The 26,082-nt window shown below is 43.9% G+C and overlaps 1 protein-coding gene across 2 annotated transcripts in view; it reads right to left on the reverse strand.

Annotated features, from left to right (window-relative positions):
* LOC144817753 (sialoadhesin-like) overlaps window positions 1-26,082 on the reverse strand; it is a 358,435-nt gene that overhangs the window by 271,384 nt on the left and 60,969 nt on the right. The window contains exons 2-3 of one of the 2 annotated variants that reach the window (XM_078674539.1): window positions 13,897-13,954; window positions 9,560-9,919 (exon numbers count right to left, since the gene is read on the reverse strand). In XM_078674539.1, the coding sequence (XP_078530665.1) occupies window positions 9,560-9,919; window positions 13,897-13,942 (406 nt within the window). In that variant the 5' untranslated portion in view covers window positions 13,943-13,954. The remainder of the gene's footprint in view (window positions 1-9,559; window positions 9,920-13,896; window positions 13,955-26,082) is intronic. The other variant, XM_078674540.1, reaches the window with a different exon arrangement.

Here is a 26,082-nt window from a genome sequence, read left to right on the forward strand (position 1 = left end):
TTTTAATCGCTGTTATCTCATCCCCGCTCTTTCACCTTCTGAGTTTAGCCAGGTCCCACCAACCCACATCTGCAATTATATAGCGTCCCATTTCGCAGCAGCAGCCCTGCGGTCAGGCGCACCTTAGGAGTACATTCTCTTGTATTCTCGCCCCTTTTGGAACGCACTTTGTCTCACCTGCTCCAGCGCGCAAGTTAGGCCCAGTGTTTGCCGGTTCTCATGCTTTGCAGTGATACAATTCCGCAGTCACGATATCGCTTGTACATTACCCAGCGTCTGTTGCTCTGTGGCGCAACTCCCGCGCTCATTTGCTACTCATCAACATTGTCCGTGAGGGCGGCCATTTTTGTTCTGATGCGGCAGCCGTTCCAAACTGTTATATTTGTTCATGAGACCGCCAGCACCCCAACGTTAGCTGCCATCCGCACTGTCCATGTCCATTCTGAAGGGTGCTGATGTCCTCACCGAACCTTCTACATGTTTGCGGCAGTTCTCTCTCCAGTGTCTTAGTCATTGTCACTTGTGCGACCTTCTCGATCTTGTGCCTTGCGGTGCTTGCTTAATTTTTTGACATAATCCTGTGCTGCCTGTACCGTCGGTAGAATCACGGGCTTGCCAGCATTCGTAATTTTCAGCTTCGCCGGATAGAGCATTGCATATTCCATGCCTAGGTCTCGCCGCGTCTTTGTAACAGGCGCAAATTCCTTACGTGTCATCTGTACCGCCATCGTGTGATCAGGGTAGAATTCTAGAGTGTTACCTTGGTATGAAATAGCACCCTTTTCTCTGGCCAGCCTGAGGACGGCATCCCTGTCCCTATAGTTGAGTAGGCGGGCTATTACCATGCGAGGGGTGGCACCTGGTTTCGGAGTAGGCGCCAAGGAGCGGTGCGCACGCTCAACGAGGAACACCGTGGATAGATTTTCTGCTCCAAATATGTCCGTCAGCAACTTTTCGACGTAGCTTTCCATTTTGCCCGTGTTGGTGGATTCTGGCAGTCCAGATATGCGGACGTTGTTACGTCTCGATATCGCTTCCTGGTCCTCCACCCTTACTTTCAGCACTTATAACGTTTTTTCCATGCCACCACATGTTTTCGACGTGCTTCTAGATTAATCTTCCACTTTGGAGATCCTTTGTTCCGCCTCCACAATCCGCTCATCATGTTTTTCTATCTTCGCTGCCATATGGTCCACACGTTGCACTACATTATCCAGTTTGTTATTCATCTCTTGCAGACTCTGTTGGATCGCTCTCAGTACTATCTCCATGCTTGATCCTTCCGTCACGTCTTGTTCCCCTTCTGCATCCGATGCAGTGGCGTTGTTTTTCGTCTGCTTACGTGTCGCAAATGGTAGGGTAGTTTGTTGCTTATCCGGTTTCCCCATGTTACCTGCGTTCTGTGTGGGGCTGTGATGCGTCCTCCCTGGGCTTACCGTCGACGTGTCTTGTGCTGCCAGCTGGTGTCGTCGTTGGGGTGTTTGTCGTCCTCAGTGATGTCGAGTTATGCATCTGCCACCACGTTCATCAGCTTGCTCCCCAGCGTTGCGCAGCACTCTGGCTTCTTGTAAGGATTGGCCGTGTCAGAGCTCCTTCGCGTCTTCTTTCCGCTATCCGCTTATGATGTGATGCATGCTCATAGCACCTCTCTGAGTGTGGCGCTGCGATCTAGTATGTGGTGTCCCTTGCACCGTTCCGCTGATCCCCAGCCACCATCTGCGGCACAATCTTCGACCCCTCTTGTGGCGACATCAGTGGGTGATGTGCATGAAAGCAGCGCACCTTTGCGCGCACTTTTGTGGCCTCCGTCGTGTTCAGTGTAGGAGCCCTCGGGGGCTGCGAGTGATTTCTGGCGCCAAGCTGCAATCCATGTCAGACGCCACAGTGTGCACAGCGCCCGTCACTCACCACAGCCAGCCAGCGCCGTATGTTCTCTAGCCAGGGTTCTGCGTCCGTCTGTGCCGTCTCTTATCCGTGGGCCACTGCAGCTCCGACCGTTATCAATGCACCGATGCCCGCCACGCTTCCTCGCAGACTCGTGAAAGCACCCGATGGCCCCCTACTGCTTGCGTTCCACTGCCGCCGCCATCTTGTGCATCGTGGAACGCAGCCCCTCCGCGCTGTTATCAGTCCTCTCCCGCAGTGTCAGGAGCATGTCGCTGTGGCAGTATGAGGTAGCAGGTAGTTTTCAATGCACTTTAGGCAATATGTACCTTTCTACAGCTTGCGGTCGGGTCCCGATGTTCACGAGAGTCCAGCGTCGGGAGCGGACATCTTAGGTCTCGCCGCGCTTTCGTGTCGGTTTCTCCTTTTCTGTTATTTCCGATGCTCCTGTGGAGGTCGTTTCATCGGTATTTTACAGGCATTTCGTTCCGATTGCATCTTTTTCGGTGTCCGGGCAGCAGCGGGAGAGGGTCAATTTTTCTGTGCTACGCACCCGTCCGGCGGAGCTGACGGATCTAGCCAGCCATCCCGCAGTGCGCCCTCTAGTGCCCCCCACGATGTCCCTTTTTAAGATGACATTTCCATGGTGGTCTGACTGCCATAGAAAGGCTGTAGGAAAGGTCATCTCCCCCCTAGGCATGTTTGTGACCTACACTTCAGTCGGATCTTCATTTGTCTGGTGGGATCGCTGACTACTTGTCGGCGTGTCCTGATCCAGCAACAATGGCAGTAGGACACTTGTCCAACTGCCATTGTAATCAGCCCCTTTATATCGATTACCAAAAACTACTTACTAAGCTGTAAATTACCCCTTGAGCCTTCCCACACTAACCTAAAAAAAACGCTTTACGAAAGGATAACAATTTGTTGTTTTAGTTGTTAACCAAACAGCTAGAGTAGATTTTATCTTGACTTTACTGAAGATGCACACCCATCTCCTTTGTTTTTGAGGGGAAAAAGAGGGGCTTTCCTGGTGTTCACCCAGTATAACACATTATATACATTTTTGTGGCAGTCCTCTGACTAAAAAAAGCCACATTCTCACTGCTGCTAAGAAACTTACCACAGCAAAACAATGCAAAATAAAAAATTTCACACCTACGTTCACAGCAGTTCCATATTAACAAACTGCTTTCCTTTCACACCGTCCGTGCTTTTCTATGTTAACCGGGGCATGCGATACATTTTGGTTGACGGTACAAAACAGGTAAATACTTTGCATGCCTTTGCCAAGCAGATTTTAGCATGCATGTTTTTACCACAAATATGCATTACAATACCACACATTGTTTTTAGATTTAAAAACAATGTATTTGTGAGTCGCGCCTGCCTACCCCCTCCCCCCTTACCTTAAATGCATGGGATTGGCATGCATTGTAAATTCATATTCGCTGTAAAAATATGCGTGCTAAAAATGAAGCGGTAAAAACCTTGTTGTAAAGGCTATTCCCCTACATTTTAGTATGTTTGGAATATTTTATTTACATACATCTAGTCATTGCTTCTGCTTTTCTGGATTGGAAGTATACATGTGGGTCTCTTCACTACGGTTTCTTTACCCATCTTAGGCCTCAAGTACTGTGCAATTACACGTTAATTCCCACAGAATAACCAAGTAAACCTGTATCTGTTAGGGTCATGTCCAGCCCCATAGTCTCTTTTCCATGCAGATTGATTCTGCCATTTTTGCAGCGTGAATCTTTCTGGATTCACTATGCTGTGCATTATTCCGCGGTCTTGTGGTTGGGTCCGGAATCCTAGTCTTTTCTTTGTTTTTTGTTTTTTTGTAGCCCAGGTGGGTGTCGGCGTCGCACCTCCTTGGGTGTATTTCTGGTGACGTCGGCATGCTTCCTGCGGAAGCTCCCACTCTTTGGTGCCATCTTCAGATTCTTTTTTCCGCGGTTGGGTCTGGATCGTTCCGGTTTGGGCTCCAGACATTTTTGGAGAAAGAAGAAGAATACAGAAATTGGAAGGAAAACATCTCAGGAGCCTTCATCAACCAAGGGCCATCGAAGGAGAAATCTTCGAGAACTTCGATGCCCGTCGACGAACGCACGACCAGGGGGGCCTCTGAGCGCTCAGATGGACAACACACCGTTCAAGTTCTGCCGCCACAAGTACGTGCAAAAGGACCAGCACCCGGTTTGCAACCTTTTCCTACCGGTAGATCACGAAAGCAAGGACTGCAACGCCTGCTCCGCCTTCACCCCGAAGACCCTTCGGGTGAGAGAGACAGAGGGTGACGCACGCCACCCTGCAGGGAAAATCCCCGACTCCATCCCTTTACGATCTGGGGATGTCTTCCGAGGGAGAGGACAACGCTGCCGCCGAAGACGACAGCTACACGGTCGTAGAGACCGATTACACCAAGACTTCTGATAAGGTAGGAGACTCTATGGCCCCTAAGAGCACGAGAGACCCTGAATCTCGAAAGAACGAGGGCAAGGCCTTGAAAGCGCCGGCACCAAAATCTTCGGCGCCCACGGCTACATCCAGGCCCAGCGGATCCTCTGAGAAGGAGTCCCCGGCCCCGAGAGCTGTTGAACAGCAAAAGCCGTCGAAAATCGTACCCGAAAAGGATCGATCGGCGTCGAGGGAGAAGGACCCTAAAGCACCAATGCCGAAACACGGTTCGACGTCCAACTTCGGCGCCGAGTCAACCGTCGAAAAGGGCGGCTGAACCATCCGACGCGGAACACGCAGCCGAGATGGAGAAAAAGAAAAGGCGCCTCGAGGCCGAAATGGAGAACATCTTGCAGCGGAAGAAGGAATTCGACGGCAAGATGAAGGCCTTCACGATTCCCTACAAGACAAAGCCACAGGTGGTGGAGGTAGTCGAGGAGGAAGACTATGACGCCTATGAACAGGTGCCGGACGTCGAGGAGATCGACGACCAGGAAAACGAAGAGTGTACTACTATAGTTACGACTATGAGGAGGAAGAGGACAACAGGACGGATGCCAGGTCGGCTCCCTCTGACTCGCAGGAGGTGGATTATCTGGAGGTCGACACCCTAAGCTCAGAGGAGGCGGTCGACACATATCCCTCGAGGCCCTCGCCGCCGGACGACATCGGAGCCTACAACTCGGTGATAAAATCTGCCGCAGCAGCATTCAGGCTCAAGCTCGACTAAGAGAAGCAGAAAGCAGACTTCCTTCTGGAGACATTGCTCCCCACTCAAACAAAGAGCCAGTACCTGCCCATGCTCGACAGTGTCTTGGCCCAGGGAAGGGAAGCATTCAAGCAGCCCGCAACATGCAAGGCGGTCACTCCCAGAACGGAGAAAAAATACAAACATTCCTCAAAAGACCCACCCTACATTCAGGGCACGGTCTCAGCAGACTCCATCATCACAGCCACAGCAAGAAAGAGGGCTAACGTGCCCACTACTTCTGGGCCGCCTCCAGATAAGGAGAGCAAGAGGATGGACCTGGTGGGCAGAAGGATTGAACGGAATGCCGCAACCCACTGGCGCATGGCGAATTCCAACGCCCTGATCAACAGGCACATGTACCAGATCATGGAGGAACTGGGTCAGTTGGTGAAAGACCTGCCCCAGGATGCCAAGCAAAAGGCCGAAAGACTGGTGGAGGAGGGGAAGAACGCGGCAAATTCTTGCCTCAAGATGGCCCTGGATGGGGCAGACACCTCCAGCAGGCTCATGATGATGGGCATCACTGAGAGGAGACACGCCTGGCTCAGGGTTTCAGGTTTCAAACCCGAGGTGCAACACAACATCCTGAACACACCGTTCAATGGCGAAACACTGTTTGGAACAACAGTTGATGAGAAACTCAGTCAACTGAAAAAGGATAACGAAACTGTGAGATCCATGGGAGCATTGCAGTTCAGAGGTAGCAAAAGGGGTGCCCCGTCACGGAGGCCCGGAGGCAGAGGTGGAAACCAGCCGGGTACATCACACCAGGTTTTCCAACAAACGCACCAGCACCAGACAGACTCACAAGCTCAGCAGGGTCAGCATAAGCAGTCCTGGCAATACCAGCCAAGAGGCCAGTCCTTTCGAGGGAGAGGAAATGGATGTGGACAGAATAAAAGAGGGGGTTAGCAGCCCGCCTCTAAGTGACTTCGCAAAACCCCGTGTGCCCACCCACAGGAAAGATACCAGGGGGCAAAACGTACCGAGGGATCAGGTGTTACACAAACTAGTCACCTATGACCACATAACACCAGTGGGAGGAAGATTACGATTTTACCTTCAAGAATAGAGAGAAATCCCATCAGAGAAGTGGATTCTCAACATCATCCAATTCGGATACTGCGTAGAGTTGGAGGAGATGCCAACAAGCAGAAAACCAAAAAGAAGACCACTAGCAAACAAACAGCTAGAGCGCCTTCAGGAAGAAGCAAAGGAGCTCCTGCAGAAGCAGGCCATAGAACCGGTCCCCTTCAGGGAAAGGAACAAGGGGGTATATTCAACGTACTTCCTGGTACCAAAAGTAGACGAAACAATGAGACCCATTCTGGACCTAAGGTTCCTGAACAAATTCATAAGAACGCAAAAGTTCAAAATGACCTCCCTACCAGAGGTGCTCCCACAGTTGCAAATCGGGGATTTCATGGTCACGATAGACCTCAAAGACGCCTACCTGCACATCCCAATGAACAGAAAGCACAAGCATATGCTCAGATTCACCATCGGAGAAAACCACTACCAGTTCATAACACTAGCCTTCGGACTAAAGTCAGCACCAAGGGTCTTCACAAAGTGCCTCGCGGCAGTCGCAGCGCACCTACGAAGGCAAGGAATACACGTATACCCTTACCTGGACGACTGGCTAGTGAAAGCAAAGTCATACCAAAAATGCAAGCGGGACGCACACACAGTGACGGCGACACTCATAAACCTGGGGTTCTCCATCCATTGGAAGAAATCATCAATGGAGCCGGAACAAGTGAAGATCTTCCTGGGGGCACAGATCAACACCTTACAGGGCATGGTGGTCCCCAGCGAGAAGAGGGCGAGAGCGCTGGTGAAAGAAACTCGCCCCTACCAGAAGGGGCAAGCTCGGACAGTGTGGACTGCGAGCAAGATCATGGGCATGATGGCATCATGCATCCACCTAGTACCAAATGTATGACTCCACATGAGATGGGGATGGGTGGAAGTGTTAGAGATGGAGTGAGTGTCAGGGGGAAGGAAAGTCTGTGACCTGCATGGCAGGGCATTCTGTGCTCCCTGTGATGTAGGAGAGGTTGGACCCAGGGCCACATACAGTCTGAGTCTCGTGTGATTTTTTTTTTTTATCAGGTGGGTTTTCATCAGACTTTTTTCCCCCCTCACCCAGGAAATCTGAGAACTGGAAAACCTGGCCAGTTATGATCAGACAGAGTGATAAGGCTCCTGAGAATAGCGATCTGTCATATTTGTAATCAGGCCCTTAGTATTACTGTATGCATGGCCACAGCTTTCATGAGTGCAGCAGGAGCAGTCGCACCGGGATTCAGACATGTGAGGAGTCCATTGCCCCCCTAATTATGACTGCCTCCGGCTGCCTAGTCCTGGACAAAAAAAAAAATGCACCAGGCTAGTTGATTTCATACCTTTGTACTTGCATTATGGAGTCCAGTTTCAAAAATTTAACTTCATGGCTGAGGATGTGGATTTAGGAGCAGAAACTACTTTTTGGTGCACCCAAATACCACTTAGTTACACAAATGTTTGTTAGCCAGACCCTGAATGGAAGAATAAGTAATTGTACGCATCACTTCAAGGAAACACAGAAACAAGCCAAACTTTGGTGCCATTATGTGGATTATTCATTTATAAATTTTTTTATATTTATTATGATGTATGGAAATTTAGGCTATTTCTGTCATGCCATAGCCCATACTATTGAAGGGAATAGCCCTGCAGGAAAGCTGGAGCATTGTGGCATAAGCTTTCCCAGTGCACTGTGATTCAGTTAAGGTGGCCACTTTGTCAGGTAGCAACATGGTCATCTAAGCCGATAATATTTTGGATGCATTCTTGGTCATTTTAACTAATGACATTTGAAAATCAACTATTCTTTAATAAGCAGTTTTTGACAACCTTAGAGTGGCACTTTTTACCATGACATGCAAAAGGAAGGGTGATGCCCTAAGAGAAGAAGCAAGTCACGACTACCAGCAAGAACAATAGTAACCAGAAGAGAATGAGAATGGACTAAGTCGCGCCATATGAGCGAATCAAAGAGGCTCTGGATAATGCCTCATGAGAGTGAACGATGAGGTGAATGTTGTTGGTAGACAATAAATGTCAGTGCCTAAGAAAATAAATAATCACCTCATACTGCTGGCAAGCCATCTCAGGATCCGGCACCATGGGATTTTGTGAGGTGACAATTAAAGCCTACTTGTCACATGCAATCACCCATCTAATTTGACAAGGTGTGCCCTACCCACCATCTTACAACTTGATTGTACATTCCTGGAACAGCCTTGTGCAGATGATTCCCTTCAGAGACTGAACAGTCACCTGACCACATTGTTCTATACAAACAAGAGTGAAAGGTGGCTGACAATCTACACTTTTGACAGCATTTGACAATTATCTCACAGACCTGTTCAATTTCAGGTGGTACTTCTGACTCCATGCAAAAGTAAGAGATATTGTAAACTAAACTAGTGCAACATTCTCCTTCTTTCAGCTTAAAACAATAACAGTTCTGTCAGATCCAGTTCTGATGAACCCATTATATTAATTTTGCTGGTGATCATTATCGCTGTCAATTGCATGACGTCATGTATTTAGGTGACAAACTGCAATCCACCTAATAGTCTGGAAGACTTTCCTTTACCAATCTGGACTTCTTGTTTTTAAATAGGTGAGTCAAGTAGACCATTAGGCGTAATACCTGAGACAATCGCAAGCTGCTTTTAATGTCTTATCAGTGACCCCTTTCCAACAGAATAATGTAAGAAGGATGTAAGCCAAGTCATGTGAGAAGAGGCATCTTTTAAGGTAGTGTCACAGGTCCCATCAAAATGTCAGATGTCTTCTTTACCAGGCAAGACTTCTCTTGCACAATACACCCAGTCTGATAACCTGAAGGATTTCCACACATCCCTATTGGACAACCTGTAAGAAGATGCCAGCTGTATACTACATGAACGCCCAATTGGTAAATAATGAAATGTAAGTTTCTCTTCACATCTACAACTACTGTGTAGGGCAAGACATCAGATAGCTCTACAAACGTAAGTACTTTTATCATTCAATTCATGATGTATACTTTCAATCATGTTTGATCAGAGGGACATAATTGAAATTTGATTTCAGATGTGTGTATATATATATATATATATATATATATATATATATACCTCTCAAAATCCATTTCAGTTCCTGCTTCTGATCTAAAGAAAATTCTTGGTGAATATTATACAATATAAGAGAATTTTATGGAAGTTGACAGTCTACCAAACTGGTTTATTACAAAAAGCCACATGAGATATTTATGGTTATGAGAGACCATAACCATGTGCAGCAACAATTGGCCATGCAATCAGCACTCATTCATAATATGATAGTTATTAATGGAGTAACATCATCCAAATAGCCATCAATGGACCATCAGCAAAATAGTCAGCGAAGAGACATATTAATGCTCACCAGTAACGGTCACTGCGACACCCTTTTTATCCAACCAACGGTTAATGTTGTCTATCTCAAATCTGAAAGCATAGTTTCCTGCATCTTCCTTTGCCACATTGGTGATGAGCAATGTGCAGTTCTTCTTGGTGAGGTCACCAAGAAGCTCAGTGCGTCCTTGAAACCTCCCACCAATTTCGGTGGAGGTGGAATGGTACACAACAACCTTTTGACCATTATTGTCTTGGTACCAGATGGGAGTAATTCCATTTGGCGTCATAACCTCACTGGGGAAGGTGAATTCACATGGGATGAACAAGCAGGACCCCTTCACAGTTTTCAGCTGAACTGGGCACAGCACGTTCCAAGAAGTCCCACATCCTGTAACAAAGAGGAAAGGAACAGTTAGCAAATCATGTAGGATGGATCTTTCGTAAATTTAGAATACTGTGAACAACCAATTCCAGGAAATGTCTATTGTACTACTCAATGTTGCTATTATCCACCTGTTCTGCTACGGGCCAGATTTTGAGTTTGGCAGTTGGGCTACTCAGTCACAAAAGAAACAGAGTACCCTGCCAGCCAAACCCTTGGTTTTCCACCTCATTTAGAGTTGGGCTGACCAGAATTATTCCGTCCACAAAGTTCTTGTTGGCTTCATTAAGGCAATACTTCATTCTATGGCGCAATACTTCATTCTATGGCCCAATGGAGTAAGGCCTGTCGGGGAAGGGCTTTACACTGTCTACTCTATATTGTGTGGATGGTGGAATGCCTTTATTTTACCGCTCCATCACTGCCACGTGAAATCTGGTGGCGAGGGACCGGAAAAGAAACAAAATGGCGTTAGTGTTTTGTTTGTCTTTGAAAACTAAAAGCTTTTGAAAAGATTGCCGGGCGGCTGTAGTAGCTGGCAATCCCACCAGCCAAATCTTTCCTGCAGTGACAGGAAATACTTTGATGACAGTTCCTGCCCATGTATAGAGATGTCCATGGGGATGAGGACCTTCCAATACCAGAGTTAATGTCCTCTTCCTTCTTGATGCAGTAAACTCCATCCACCACACTCTAAAGCGGCCCTGTGTCAAAGCAATGTGGTATGGTTTCACCTCATCATGACTTTCATATTGTAACAAACAAACGTACAATAGAGAAAGACAGACATGTTGTCTTAGAGTTACATGTGAGCAGAAGAGCACCGTGGATTGATAGCCACTTTACAGAGGTGCATCCCTTCATGCAGTTACAACATGAAATACATCTTCTTTCTGACTGGAGCTATCCCAGAAATTACTATTATAAAATGGTAATCTCAGTCTTGGGTGTCTGTGGGCTTCCTAAGCCCTGCCTTAGGTCTGTCTATTAAAATCAGATCAAGATATCTCCAAATTAAGTAGAAGCATGGTCAAACTGCTCACCTATCGTTTGTTTTTCCATGGAGTGAGGCGTCTTTGAGAAACCCACATTAAAGGACATTATTTAAGGTGTCTTTACTTTGACAAGATATAGTGAAAAAGCAGATGTCTTTGGCTGTTCCCGATGTGAGCTTCTCTCTTCCTTTTCGCACAAATCTGCTGTGTACAGCGTTAGTTCCTGGCAACTCCTGTAATTGTATTCTCATGTCTTGGTGAGCCTACCACAGCAACTATTAAGCCAAAGAGCCTCTTTGTTGCCAAGCTGAGTAGTAATTATGAGGGACTGCACACTTCTTGGCAGAGCTCTGTGCTTGGGACAAAGTGAATGAAAAGCAGGCTGCAAATGGTTTTAGAAATCATTTTTGTGACGTGTACTACAAATCTAAGTCTTGTTATGAAAAACAACAAATTGCTATTACACTTACAGGTTGAATAACTAAACATAGCTTACTGGACCCACCATGTCTTCACTTGGTCTCGTTTCCTTTAGGAATAAAACAAATATCAAAATATTTGCATTAGCTCAGGTCATCACTACATTAAGTCAGTGGGGGGGTGGCTCAGTGGACTAATGCATCAGCTGCAGGAATGTGTATCTGACACCAAGGTCCGATGTTAAAATCTCAGCCTTTCTTCATTCCAACGTTGATAAAATTAGCACTTTTGAGTTGAGTAACAGTAAATACCAGTCCTTTGTCAATCGCATTAAGAGATCCCTTTATGTGAATGTGTGCTCTACTGATACCCCTGTGATGTATTTTCATTTTTGCATCCTTTAAATGCTGTGATCTAATAGTGCTGGGGTAAAGTCTGTTAGATACATAAAGGTGTATTAATTTGCCAGACCATGCCCTGCTTAATCACCCATCCAGATGCAAACTGATATATGACTGATATGCCTCAACTCGGACAGTCTTTCACAAGTGATCCTGAAGTGGAGGACGCTCCTTCTCCCACATCTCAGCAGGACCTGGAACAGCCTCCCCACGCACCTCCGCACCATCACCTCACTTCCAGAATTCCGAATAGACCGTAAGACCTGGCGGTTCAAATGAGATTCCTGGACCTGCAAGCGCTTTGTGATTAGCCGCGCAATATATAAACCCTGACTGATTGAAATCCTGATTGATTGAATGTCCAATTCTACTCAACTTTCAATGACAAATGACTGACACTGAACCAGACCTACAAGCCTTTCTGAAGCATTTCTCTCATGTGACACAATTACCCAGTCATACTGGCCAATTGCAATTGTTCTTGGCATGAGACTGTCTATTCCTCAGTTCTGCTAGCCTGTCAGTGGCAAAGCTGAGGTGTGATGAGAGATGATTACTGGTGCCTTAATGAAACCAAGTTGCACTATGTAATAAGTAACACCTTCAGCCACTTTTGTGACGCAAACACAGTGCAAAATCCTAGTAAATCTCCCCCTACGATCATCCTGGCTGCGGGTTTAGTTCTTGGCATGAAGCCATGAGGCATATTTGAGACTGATGTTCCCAGCTCTGCCAACTCTTCGGTGGCACGCCATGGCGAGTCAGTCAGGCCTGCAATAATGCACAAAATGTGTTGTTAGTAAAACAAGTGAGTGAACTCTACCCAAAGTAAACACAAATGTAAACACAAAAATGAACACATTTGGCAACTTTGAGCATGGCATTTTCGTGCTTAGAAGAATGAAGCAAATTGATTCTTTCTCAGCACAAGAAAAATAAACAAACACTGAAGAGATCAGGACTAGATCACTGGAAACTGACTCTGAAAGGTTACAGACCTGCAGAATTTCTACAAGTTCAAAGGGACACTGAGGCAAGTTATTCTACTTCCCACTTGGGTGAAGTAAAGAGCTGAAAGCACTCGATGTCAGTTTATCTTTCCTGCCACTATGTCCATGCAATGAGATATTTTGAGGCCTGGGAGATTTCCTCTAATTAGCCAAATGTTGCAAGAATGAACAATTTATTCTATTCAAAGTCTAGGATACAAAGTAGGCTTTTAAACACCTGACAGGCTCTACAAACGCACATCTGCCACAGCCTAAGTGGAAGTTTAGTGTCCTTGTTACTATTGCAACATGTGAATTATCATAACGTACTTGTTACTACTGAAACATGTACATTTGCATAACATCCTTGTTACTACTATAATATGCAAGTTAGCATATCTCCTGTGTTTCACTCCTAACCATTTTGTAACTAGACCTCGTGGGCTTCAAGGTATACTTTAAAGTTGACGTATTTACTGTCCGAGGTTGGCCTAAACCTATTATGATGGCTTGGGCTTGACAAGTGCACACTGAAGCTTTCTCTGCAGTATCCGAAGACTATCTGTCACCCCTTTGTCATGTTTTGAATTTCATTTGTGGGGGATGTAAGGCCAAGCTGTGAAGTCATTGGGTGTTTGACTTTTATGTCATGTGAATATTGTTTGCACCATTGTACCATGGACTTGCCTATAAGTCAAATGTGCTAATTGGTGTTTATCAATTCATTTCCATGTTTAAGGAATAAACACGTTAGATAGAAATTAGTTAGTAGACTGTCACCGATAATAGAGTCAAAATAATAGCAATCTAGGTCCATAAACACACAAAATAAGTCAGCGTTACATCATTTATGCAGTACCCTAAGCTTCGAGTGTTTCATTTCAACCGATACTGGATGTCCCCGGACAAAGTTATGTGTGTCTGATGAGCTCTAATGAGAGTGAAACACGTGTCGGGAGCTACTCTTACTTATTCCAGCTTTGCTTGGAGTTGGACGTTATTAATATGAATCTGCCTATAGAAGATTAATGCATTGCTTTGAGGCTTTTAGTCACCTTCTTACATATAAGGTACTTTGGATTTGCCCTTTTGGTAAGAAGAGTCATATGGAAAGAAATAATATAAAGTGATAAATGTTAAACACAAGTAAGTAACACATTATAAGTATGCCACCATACCTTGGAATATCATAGTCGCCAGCCAAAATAGTTGTATTATAAACATTTTTCTTCTTTTCTGTGATCCAAAAGAAATACAAAGATTTGGTAAGACAGCAATAGGTACTATCAGAAATATATTCATTTGTTTTCCAGTGTCATTCACCACTATTGTTTACGATGCTGCAACAATTTTGAGCTGTCAACAAAAGATGGCGGCTAGCGCTTCTCATCATTTATGATATGCAGTGGGTGAATTCACACTGACTGGGCCTGCAGGCATAATTGTGGGTGAACCACAACCATCAGACATTGAGGGCCTGAGACCAAAGCAAACCATGTTCTTAAATGATTGTAAAGAACAGTTGGCTAAAGGATAATGTCTGCATTTATGCTTGAATGATATGTGCTCAGATAAAACATACATTTCACATACAATCCTCATTGTAACTCTCAGGATCCTGCATAATTCCGCTGCAATCCTAGAACTCTGAGAATGATTCTATGGAACTAACAAGCTAGGAGGAGCTAGATAGGATTAACCCAATGTAGTGTTCACAGGAGTCCCAGAAGGCTCCAGATAGTGCAAAACAAGGCAACTAGATTAGGCATACTCCAGAAGAAGTGTGCATGGAGAACAGCAGCTGCTAGCTGCCTGTGGCAGACATCTTGGAACCAAGGTTGAACTATGCACAGAGCATTCTTTAACAAGCAGTCAGGTTGTCTACAAGGTACACTTTTATTATACTGAGAGTTATAGGTTGGGAGTCACTTCAGCACAGCCACTACAATCAGCACAGCCACTACGATACATCGCAGGTAAGATTTTAAATAATTACTTCGGGAGTCAACACATCACAGGTAAGAACAAGTAAGTATTAAAATTATAGTTATATGGCAAAATATTGTGCAGGACAATATCGACTGACATGAATATCGTGACACACATATAGTTTACCAACATATGTTTTTATAAATTGTTTTAAAACAAACTTTGATTTTCAATTATGTATTATCATCAAGATACAGACATTTCACACTGTTGGAATTAAGGACATAAATCGATCACTAAAGCCATCAGACAGGGTAACAACTGCTTTGAATGTTTTATGGTTTTATACCTATTATCTATATGATGAAAATATGTAAAAAAAAATATCGTGAAAGAGAATATCGCCCAAAATAAGGTAAGATTTATTTTTTTAATCAATATCATCTTTAAAGTATTTATTTAAAATAGTGCTAAATCTACTGTAAAATAAATACTTTTATTCAGTTATTTAAATCTTTATATCTATACTAATATAATAAAGAGAGAGCTCAAACCTTTGAGGCGGGTAATCTCAGGAACCACAGCACCAATCACAACACCCAATACAGTGTTGGAAAGGGCAGTTGCAGCAGAAGGACATAGGCTATGCAGACGCTCCCCATATACATTTAAAAGGTAAAAGAACCGTGCCAGCAAAGTAGTCCCTTGTGGGCGTGTCTGCGTTGTGCTGTGGGTGTGTGCTGGGGGGAAAACGCTGGGGGCGTGTGGTACGTTCCGCCCTTCATGCCATGTCTCATATCGTGTGCTGTGGGCGTGTGCTGGGGGGCATGGGCGTGTGCGGGGCGCGGGATTACGGGAAAAAAAAGCGAGCGTTGTGCCCAATATTTCATTGTTTTTTCTTCCCAGGTTCTGTACATTCCAGCTCCGGGTGTCCACCCTGCTCCCTTTAAATACCCCTGCACCCCATAATCATAACCCACCCTTACTCCTTTAAATACCCCAACACCCTTAAACACTAACCCATCTTAACCCTATAAATATACCATGTACCCCAAAACCCAAACCTATCCCTAAACCCTAAGAATACTCCTGTACCCCAACACCCAAACCTAGCCCTGAACCGTAAAAATACCCCTGTACCCCAAAACCCAAACCTACCCCTGAACCCTAAAATACCCCTGTACACCCAAACCTAGCCCTGAACCCTTAAAATACCCCTGTACCCCAAAACCCAAACCTACCCCTGAACTCTAAAATACCCCTGTACCCCAAAACCCAAACCTACCTCTGAACCCTAAAAATACCCCTGTACCCCAAAACCCAAACCTAGCCCTGAACCATAAAAATAACCCTGTACCCCAAAACCCAAACCTAGCCCTGAACCCTAAAATACCCCTGTACCCCAAAACCCAAACCTAGCCCTGAACCCTAAATATACCCCAAAACCCAAACCTAGCCCTAAACCCATAAAATACCCCTGTACCTCAAAACCCAAACCTACTCCTGAACCCTAAAAATACCCCTATACCCCAAAACCCTAACCTAGCCCCAAACCCTAAAACTACCCCTGTACCCCATAACCAAAAACTATATCTGAACCCTTAAAATACCCAAATACCCCAAAACATATACCTCAGTACCCCAAAACATATACCCCTATACCCATACTTACCTTATACAAACATTTAAAAAATCATGCTTTTACCATTCATGCATTTACAACGAATTTCGTTGTAAATGTATGCGTGGTAAAGCATATAAAATGTAATGCCATGCGTTATAATGGCATTGCGGAGTCATGGTACTTTCGTAATGAAAGTATGCGGAGTTATGGTATGCGGAAAGAAAGTTGCGGAATAATGGGTGTTGACCCTCCCCCGGTAAGTACATTGGTGGTACGGCGGCCCACATCTCCAGCAACATACTCATATTTTTTTCACCACCGCTTTGAAAAATGCACAAGTCTCTCTCATTGATGGCCAGCACTGACATACACTTTTAGACACACCTCCCGCCACAAGTGCTAGAATTGTGAACTTTAGAGCTGGGGAGCTACGTTCGAATCTCTGCATCAGCTCAACATCCTGTGATTCCAGGCAAATCGCTTTGTCTCCCCATGCCTACCACAAATGAATGTGTTCTTCTGTAATGTAAATGGGGCTCATGCCATGTTGTCGAGTTCGCGCTTTATAATATTGCAAGGAAAAATAAAGTAGGGAAACTCGAGTTCACATACTACTGAACGCGCACTCTTAAGTGCATCAGCAGTGCACTGTGAATCGGAGCGTTTCACAGGCCTGTCACAGATAAGAAATGCTATCAAAACGAAATCCTACAAAACAATATACTACTGGCCGGCAGCAATTTATACCCGGACAACTTTGGGACGGGCTGCTAGTATATATATATATATTTATAACAATAACTAAACAATTAAAAGATATATTTATAATTTGAATAAAGTAAAGCTAAAATAAGCAATCATACATGTAACCAACAAAAATACCTAACCTAATTTAAATGTTAAAATGAAAGTGCAAAAATTTCATTTCATTTAAAAAAAACTTTATTTCGATCAACATGACCTCAAAAGTACATTCACAGTGCAAACAGATACATTTAAAATTGCAACTTAAGTCAATTACAAAAATAGAAAGGACAATTATAAACGCAATTGACACATGTATAATGGTGAATGAGCTCTATACAACATTTGAAAAAGCCTACACATCAGACTAATTTTACAGTAGTCAGAATATAGGGAGCAAATCTCACAAAGGGTATCACATGGCAGGCTATAATGCGCCATACTCGGAAAGTGCAAATAAATAATTTACCTTAAAACATTTACCTAACAAAATGTCTAAAAAGGATGACCTATATTCTACCATTCTGCATTGATAAGACCTCGAACTAGAGCCTTCCTATACTACAGGTTGCTTCTACAGAGAATATTTGAATTGGTTAGAGTGGTAAACTAGTAGATTACAAATGCTCTATAGTATAACTGGGTGGCCAACAAGCAAGCTTATTTTGTTCTGATAAAAACAAGGCCTGATTTTAAAACTGGCAGGGATAGCCACGGTAGATATTTTTCCGAGTATTAGTGAGTGAAGTTATTACATATCCAGCAAAAAAAACCTTTAGCACCTTTCATGATGCCTTTATGTATGTCCTGCGGGTACACCACATGGAAAATAGGAAACCTGCAACTGAGTAGACTATCAGGATACTAGTATCATACTTCAGTATCCTGAAGGCCTCAGAGCAGCATGTAGTTCCAAGGTTCCTACAAATCTGCACCAGCCATCGTTTTCTTGCCTTATGATAGCCAGGGCAGCTAAACAACACGTGAAGTACCGACTCTTCAGGGCAATCACATGCCGGGCATTTTTAAAAAATGCATATCCCCCCCACTTGTGTGTGAAACATCGATGAGGAAGGGCCCAATGCCTGAATTGGAGGAAAAGCTTTTTAGCAGCTGCCTGTTTAACTTCGTCTAGAGCCGGCTCGAAGCTACACCTGTCTTTGATTTCTAAAAAGGCTGTAGTTAGTCTGCCAGTTCGAGAGCAACTATAAAGCTGTGTCAAGTTATACTCCTCATAGAGGGCCTTCAGTAATTTCCTGGGTAGAGAGGGACATGCGGTCTCTGAGTGGTCCCAAAGCTCACCCAGCCCCATACTAACTAGCCAATGTTTGAGATAAGCAAGCCACGGCAGTTTGACTGCCCCTCGGAGATTAATTATTTCTGATAGTTCCTCCCTGTATGATAAAAGCTCGGCGGTAACCCACAAGCGACGCCAGTACAATAACTGTTTCAGATTTGATACATCCGCAAACGCCATAAGACCCAAATCTAAATGAGCGAAATTAGCGGAGTGCTCCGTGGAAGCTTTAACAACTGTCTAAGAAAATTATTCTCTACTTGAGTAAGGTTCTCTTGGCTTACATGCTCCCAAAGTTCAGCACCATATAACGCCCCTCCCCTGACTTGAACCTTGTAGATTTCGATAGCCGGACTCAATGGTTTCTGACTAGACTTGCAGAAGACCTTCATGATACCACCTGATGATTGCGCTAGTTTTAATGATGATTTTTTAATCTGGGCCCCTCAATCAATAGTTTCTGCGATTGTTACTCCGAGCTAATCGAAAGAGAACTCTTTCGAGGGGCTTCCTATTTAATGAAGGGTTAGCTCTTGTACTTTTAGAGCTATTAAATGCCATAAATTTAGTTTTCTGTAGATTAATTTCAAGACCTCTTTGACCACAGAATACTTCAAATTTGTTGAGTACCCTCTGGATCCCCATGGGTAATTTGGATACTAATAAAGTATCGTCGGCAAACATCATTGCTGGGATGAGTCGGGAGGCTAGATTAGGGGCATTAAGGTCTTTTTCTGCTAGTAAAAAAATTTATCAAGCCATTGATATAAAGGCTGAAAAGGGTGGGGGCAACCACGCAACCCAGAGAACACCGCGCTTAATCGGGATCGGTGCAGTAAGCTTTCCATCCTTGCCAAACCTGATTTGCGCAAATTTTTCCTCATGCAGCAGCTTGATGTGATGGATTAAGTATATGGGAACCCCCATCTCGTTGAGGACTGTCCACAATTTTTCGCTTGGAACCAAATCAAAGGCTGACCGGAGGTCAACAAATATTAATTGGAGGCTGCCACCCTCCAAGCACACGGTCTTCCAATGTAACATTTGGAGCCTAAGTATTTGGTCCACAGTGGACAGTTTTTCCCTAAACCCTGCCTGTAGAGGAGTTAATATTTTCTGTTCTTCCATCCAAGATTGTAGCCTAAGCAGCACTACACGCGCAAAAACCTTTTGTGAGATGTCTATCAGGCTGATTGGCCTATAATTGTTTGGCAGGAGTGGCAAGCTTTTTTTATAGATAGGAATTATTTCTGCTCCAGCCAGCTAGGGGGGATCTTCATACCCTGCAGTATTGCATTAAATAGTTCCCAGAAATATGGAGCCCAGACAGATGGTTCTTTGCGAAAAAGATCCCCCGGAATTTTATCTAGACCGGGTGCTTTGCTGGGGGCTATTTTTGCTAACGCTCCCTTGATTTCATTTAAGCTTATGCTTATATTGTATTTAACGACAGGGGCTTCTTTGCATTCACCGGGGCTCGGGGAGTAATTAATCCCCATCCCCATCGATATTTTTTCCTTAGAATAAAGGGATTCAAAATGTTCCCGCCAAACCTCTTCTCTCAGATTTGGGTCTACCAGTGATCTGGGGCCAGAGCTGTCCAAGTTGATGACTCTCGAGAATGTCCTCATATCCCTAGCCCCCAAAGCGCCTCTCAAGGCATCCCATTTGTCCATTTCGCACCCTTTCTTAGCTTCTAAAATCGCCGTTTTATGTCATCCTGGCAGATTTGATTGACGGACGATCATTAGCCTTGATAGACAATGCCAATGATCTTTTGGACTTACGGCAATGGTCATTATACCATGGGTGGGGGACTTCCTATTCGGCTGCTAGTTTTCTTTTTTGGATAGAAGAAATCCAATGTGGCTTCTTTTAACCCATCATGGTTCTTCTTCACCAACTCAAGGTCTATACTGTCCTCATTTTGAATTATTTGAAGGGATGCTATCTGAAGGACCGGGATCAGGGCTTCATATAGAGAGCTCATCTGGGCTTGAGATTGACTAAAATCAGACCATCGCACTCTTCTCCTACAATTGGAGAGGGTCAACCTTGGATCAATAGGGTTTTCCAAATATAAAGTACTACCTAGATCGAATGCTTTTAATTCCAGTGCTAGCGCATGGTGATCACTGTCTAGCCGCGGAACAACCGTGAAATCAATTAGCCTATCCCAGAATTTAGAGTCGATTAAAATGTAGTCTAGTAAAGAGCCTCGTTCATTTCGGTAGAAGGTGTAGCTGCTAGAAGTTTCAGAAAAGGTTTTGCCTTTGCAAGCTCTAAGGGAGTGTTTCAATACGAGGCAGTTCGTTTGGATCACCAGAGGGGACCATTTTTTAACTGGTGGACATCTGGTCTCCGGGATTGACCAGAAATGATCCTACTCATGTAAGCTATCCTTGAGCAATCCCTCCAGAGTCTCGAACTGACAATTGAAATCCCCTCCCAAAATCACCATATGTTTATCAGCAATGGTACCTAAGAAAGTAGTTAATTCTTCCAACGTATGTGACTCTTTGCCAAAAACTGTGGGTCTTGAATATACATTTATAAGGACTACAGAAATCTTTAGTGGGAATTGCAGTAAGACGCATAAAAAATCTTTAGATCCTGTGTCTATCTGCTCAGCCGTGCATCCTAAGTGGACGCCCACCCATATGCTAAGGCCTCCAGACTGTCTCCCTTTACCCCCAGATCTTGCGGGAGTGCTAAAGGTGGCAAAGCCCAGCTTGAAAACCTCCCCTCTAGCCCATTTTTCCTGGAACATGCAGACCTCAAATTGGTTGATGAAAGTGCCCCAAGTGGGGTCCTCTATCTTGTTACTCAGACCCGCAATGTTCCACGATAGAACCCTTGTTTTTGAGCAATTAGGGGGCTTCAATTTTTGGGGCTTTAGGGGGGGGTGGTTGCAATAAGGCCTCTCTTTCCACTATCATCCTCAAGATTTGAACCTACGGACAATCGAGTTTTAGTGTTATCAATCAGAACCGAATCGCCACCGTCGTGGATGTAACCAGGGGAGACGCACATGCTCCCTCTGCTCAGACCCTCCCTGGGAGTGATACAAGGACCTACAATGCCAGCCTCGATCTGGGTTACAAATTGTGATGGACATATTTGTGCTTTAATATTGGATGGGTTTTCCTCCAGTCAATCTAAGCAGCTATATCTATTTGCAGTAGGGATATTAAAAATAGATTGCCTTTGCCAATGATGGTCTAGGTGTGGCAGCTCACAATATGTGGGATCATTCCTCCAGCCCTGCTCCACGTGCAAAGTTTCACGATGGGACATGTTGGGGGGTAGAAGTAACCTATTGGAAGTACTTAAATACCAATATTTTTCTTCCGTCTTCTCTAGATAACATTTTTTGAGTCATCCACAGGTTTCTAAAATGGATTACTATGCAATCCCCGTGTATGACCTTGTGGCGTCTGTCTAACCATCTCACCCTGCGTGTAGTTAAAATTTCTTCCACGTTCTCCTATCTAAAATGTCTATGATTTACTAGCCAGTGGACACATTTATTCTTCAGTTCTTGGTGGGATTCAGATTGGTCCCTCCTAAGTTCAGGGATACCTGCAAGATTGAGAACATATGGTGTTGATGCGGGCGCAGACTGGTGGGGAGTAGAAATGATTGGTATCTTCTTTAGTTTTAGGAACACAACCCCCAACCTGCCTAGAATTTTTTACTGGTTGCCCTGTTGATATATAAGGTGGGGTAAACAAGTGGGTTGATTGGAAATAACCGGGGGGGGGGGGGGGAGAGACCTGACAATACTGTCTCTATTGGCCTCCGCTACATGTGCCACCCCCCTTGTATTTGATGGCAATGTTTGATCACAGGGTTTAGGATGAGCATTACCTGGTACTTTAATTGTAGTAGTCTGAGCTCTTGTCCTATTATCTAAACTAGCAGAAGCATGAATTGTTCCCCCGTTAGTTATCCAGTCATTAAAAAGTACAGTCAGCCCATCAACCTTCTCTTGTTGAAACTTGAGTTCGTCCTTAACTATAGTACAAAAATAGTTTTATTTGATCCTTTAAATTAATTATACCCTTAACATACACACATATATACTTAATACTAACAATATTTTAACAATTAAAAAAATGGTGTAAGTAATAACCTTAACAAGACCTAAATTAAAAAAATATATACTTATACAATAATTAAAATAATATAATAAACATGCAAATATTTTCAAATAAAAATACATTTTTGTAAATACAATATAAACATTGAAAAATAAATAAAAATTTAAAACAAATACATTTAACCAAAAATACAAAAAGAATAGTTAATATTAGGAAAAGTGTTGGCCTTTGGAGGGCATAGATTTGCTTTCCTACTCAAATTTAAGCAACAATAGGGAAAGCTCTGAACTTCGGAGGGGTTAGATTTACTAGTCCCACTCCAATCATAACAGCAGTATGAAAAGCATTAGACTTCAGACAGATTAGATTTACTACTCCCACTGCACGTCAACTCCATGCTGCCCTTTCAATAAAAAAGAAACCAAGGTTAAAGTGATGTAATAAGTTTGGTGAAAATGTCAGTTTTAACATTTTACATTCTCCACTTATAGTTAACTGAACTCAACTCCTTGCCAGGCAATATTTCACATATTACATCACACATGGCACATTCTATGATATCATTGATAACATCATTGCGACATCTGAAATTAAGTCATTGATGACAACATTGTGTTTTATAGCCCTAGTTGGTGCTAAGCACTTATGCTCGTGGATGGGCAGGCTGATATAGTCTCTACCGTGCAGGTGTTAAAATTTGCTGCACGCATGAGTTACCCAGTGATTTTTAAATGAAGAAATAACTGGAGATGTGTAGGGTTGCCGCCTGGCCAATATTTGACACCTCCTGCTAACAGATATTCTGTTACGTCTGTTGTCACTTTATCTTGTTTTTAACATTGGGAGAATTGCAAGAACCCATTAAAATTCGCTTTTCTCTACTTATTTCTATATTGTCACTACTGTTCACTATAACTATTTTTCGCACTGCAATTAAGTTACCCTTATTCACTTTCAATACTTCCGGTATCACCCCTTAAAAATACACATGTTCATCCTGTATTATCTGTCCGTCATATGAACATCTGGTGACGGACACTCTCCTGGGTTACGGAGAACCCAAATGATGACTCGGACGGTACCGAGTAGAAAACTGATGGGTACTTTTTTCCTAATTCAAGGAATGTAGTGTTTTCGTCTATTCATTTACACTACCACTTTTCCTTAGTCACCTCTTGTTGGGCCACATAGTTATAGACACGTAGGAACCACTGTTCTTCTCTGTTAACCCCCAGACACTTTTTGTTGTTACAATATTTTACCGGCCCTACAGGTAATTATAGGCCAGTGATAATGAAGTACATATTGTCCAGAGAGTTTGCATCTTGATTTACAAGCGATTTGCCAGGGATCACACAATGTTAAAAGTGTCAAGGCTGGATTCCAAGTTCAGGTTCAAAGTCAGCAGCATTTGAGTAGACCACATTGTCTAGTTATTCAAGGCTTAACTGTTTGTATAAGTAGCAAAAGCCAAATATTTTTTTAAAGTTTTGCTGGCCCCGGGTTATCAGTTATCGCTTCACTGGGTTGCCACACTTGCTCTGGACCATAAATATCTGAAGAGTAGCTCCGAGTGTGACTAGAAATTGGAGGTGTCTGAATAAGATGAGGGTGAAGGGAAAAGGAAGAGCATGTTTCACTATGAAAGAGTTGGGGTAAGTTCAGTGTGCCTTGTGACGTAGAGGGTTTAGACTTTAGGTCTAAACTTAGCTTTCAGGTGCGGTTAAGACTGATTTTTGGCCTGTTGGTCCTGGGGAACTGGCTTGCCCCAGATAGTGCTGCAGCATGGAAATTTTTTGACTGTAGTACACAGACGGAGTAGGTAATCCTGACACTCGAACTACTAATGGGGCTTCACCTGAAGGCCACCTGTAGTGAATGGGGAATAATCGCTATTACTAGAATGAGCAGGGAGTGAGACTCAGTTAACCAACTGAAGAAACATTAGACCCCTGACGTCGGGAGACTGTGGAAGTTCTTTTTAGAATGTTGAATGTCCTAATTCCCTTTGTGTTAAAAGCTGTAAAATAAATACTCATTTTTTTTTTATAAAAGTAGGTATTTGAATGGACAACTGTTGATTGCCGCTGCACATATTTTGAGTTATTAACCCATGTTCACTCCCTGTATTCACTCTCCCCCAAGAGAAGCCTTGGACTGCTCGACCTATGCTATTACTGAGAGTCAAGTGCTGAATGGGTACTTGGCCCAGTGGCTCATGTTTCATAGTAGGCCAGGCCCCCGGACATCAGGAGTAAAATGACTCAAGACCCACAGTCGGGTCCAATAATCGCTGCTTGCCCTGTGGTCCTCTGAAATGGGTTCTGACAAATATGCACTCCAAAATTCATCCACAAAGTCAATGCTGCTGCATTGACCATAATGAAACTGTTTTCAAGCCTGGTGTAGTGCATAGGAAAGGAAAGCTTCTGTTAGTAGATAATCTTACCCCACACTTCTGCAAATGCCTTCATGTTCGTGGCATTCTTTGAAAAGGTCCAAGTCTCTGCACTGGCCCAGCGCTGAAGTTACTATACTACTCTGATCCGCCACTTGTTGGGCGCCCACAGAAACCCTGTGTTTGAATGTGTGTTGACCCTGAAATCCTGGCTGTGCAAGTCTGAGTCCAGCTTGTGCAGGACCAGATGTTACAAAATGTGAGGGAAATACTCAGCAGTATATGGTTTGGAAACAAGAGAAGAGGGACTTTTTGGGTCGACTTGGCAGGGCCCATCACCCCACCATTTTGTGGTTAAATCTGTTGCGAAACGGCTTCCATTCAGTCAATGGAGCGCCTCAATGAAGAGAAGACTTGTGCAATTGTGGCCTGTGCTCCGCTTTCATCACAATCGGTTTCTCTGCTGTACATTTCTCAGAGGGAACTCTAGGCCCAAGTTTCAATTCTCCAAAAGCAGCATTATGATCACCAAGCAAGCAAAGTGAAATTTTGTTATTGTGTTTCTTATGTGCAAGAGGTAAAATCATTGATACATATATGGTAAAAACTCCAAAACAGAAGATTTTGAATACTGTCTGACAGATGATTATACCAAGGACATCAACAGTAACCAGGAATCTATCCATCCATGCCTAATATTTGAATAAAGAGCAATTGATGATGTACCAAGGGTCTAGATTCAAACCTAGCACATGGCAGGAGTCACGCCTGATATGTATAGAGGGGCAGATGACCTCATTTTTCACACAGTGCAGGGCAGAAAGCAAATTTGCTGCATTGCGTGAAAGGGGAGACAGCAGAAATTAGCCATATCTACTAGGATGTGGTGCATTTCTGCTGCCTCCTAGCGCTGGTGCACTGTGTGCTGCTTAGCACCAAGGCTGGCACCCTTGCACCATGGTGCAAAATAGCCTATATTCAGGCAGGACTGTTTTTCTGCAGGAAGGGAAACCTTCCTACTTATACACAATTCTTAACTTTGTTTTTCTCTTCCTATGTGTGCTGCAAAATACATTACACATGGTAAGAGAGACAGACACAGACATAAGAAAGCCAGAATGGGAGGAAGATCCTTTCGTACATTGGCGGCACAGAAATGGAACACTCTCCCCCTGAGCTTAAGACTGGAAACATCGGAGCTCACCTTCCGTAGAAAGCTCAAAACTTTCCTCTTCCCTAAAGATTAACCCGTCCTGTCTGACTGACGGA

The sequence above is a fragment of the Lissotriton helveticus genome, chromosome 2_1 (genome assembly GCF_964261635.1).
Source record: "Lissotriton helveticus chromosome 2_1, aLisHel1.1, whole genome shotgun sequence".
Classification (NCBI taxonomy): domain Eukaryota; kingdom Metazoa; phylum Chordata; class Amphibia; order Caudata; family Salamandridae; genus Lissotriton; species Lissotriton helveticus.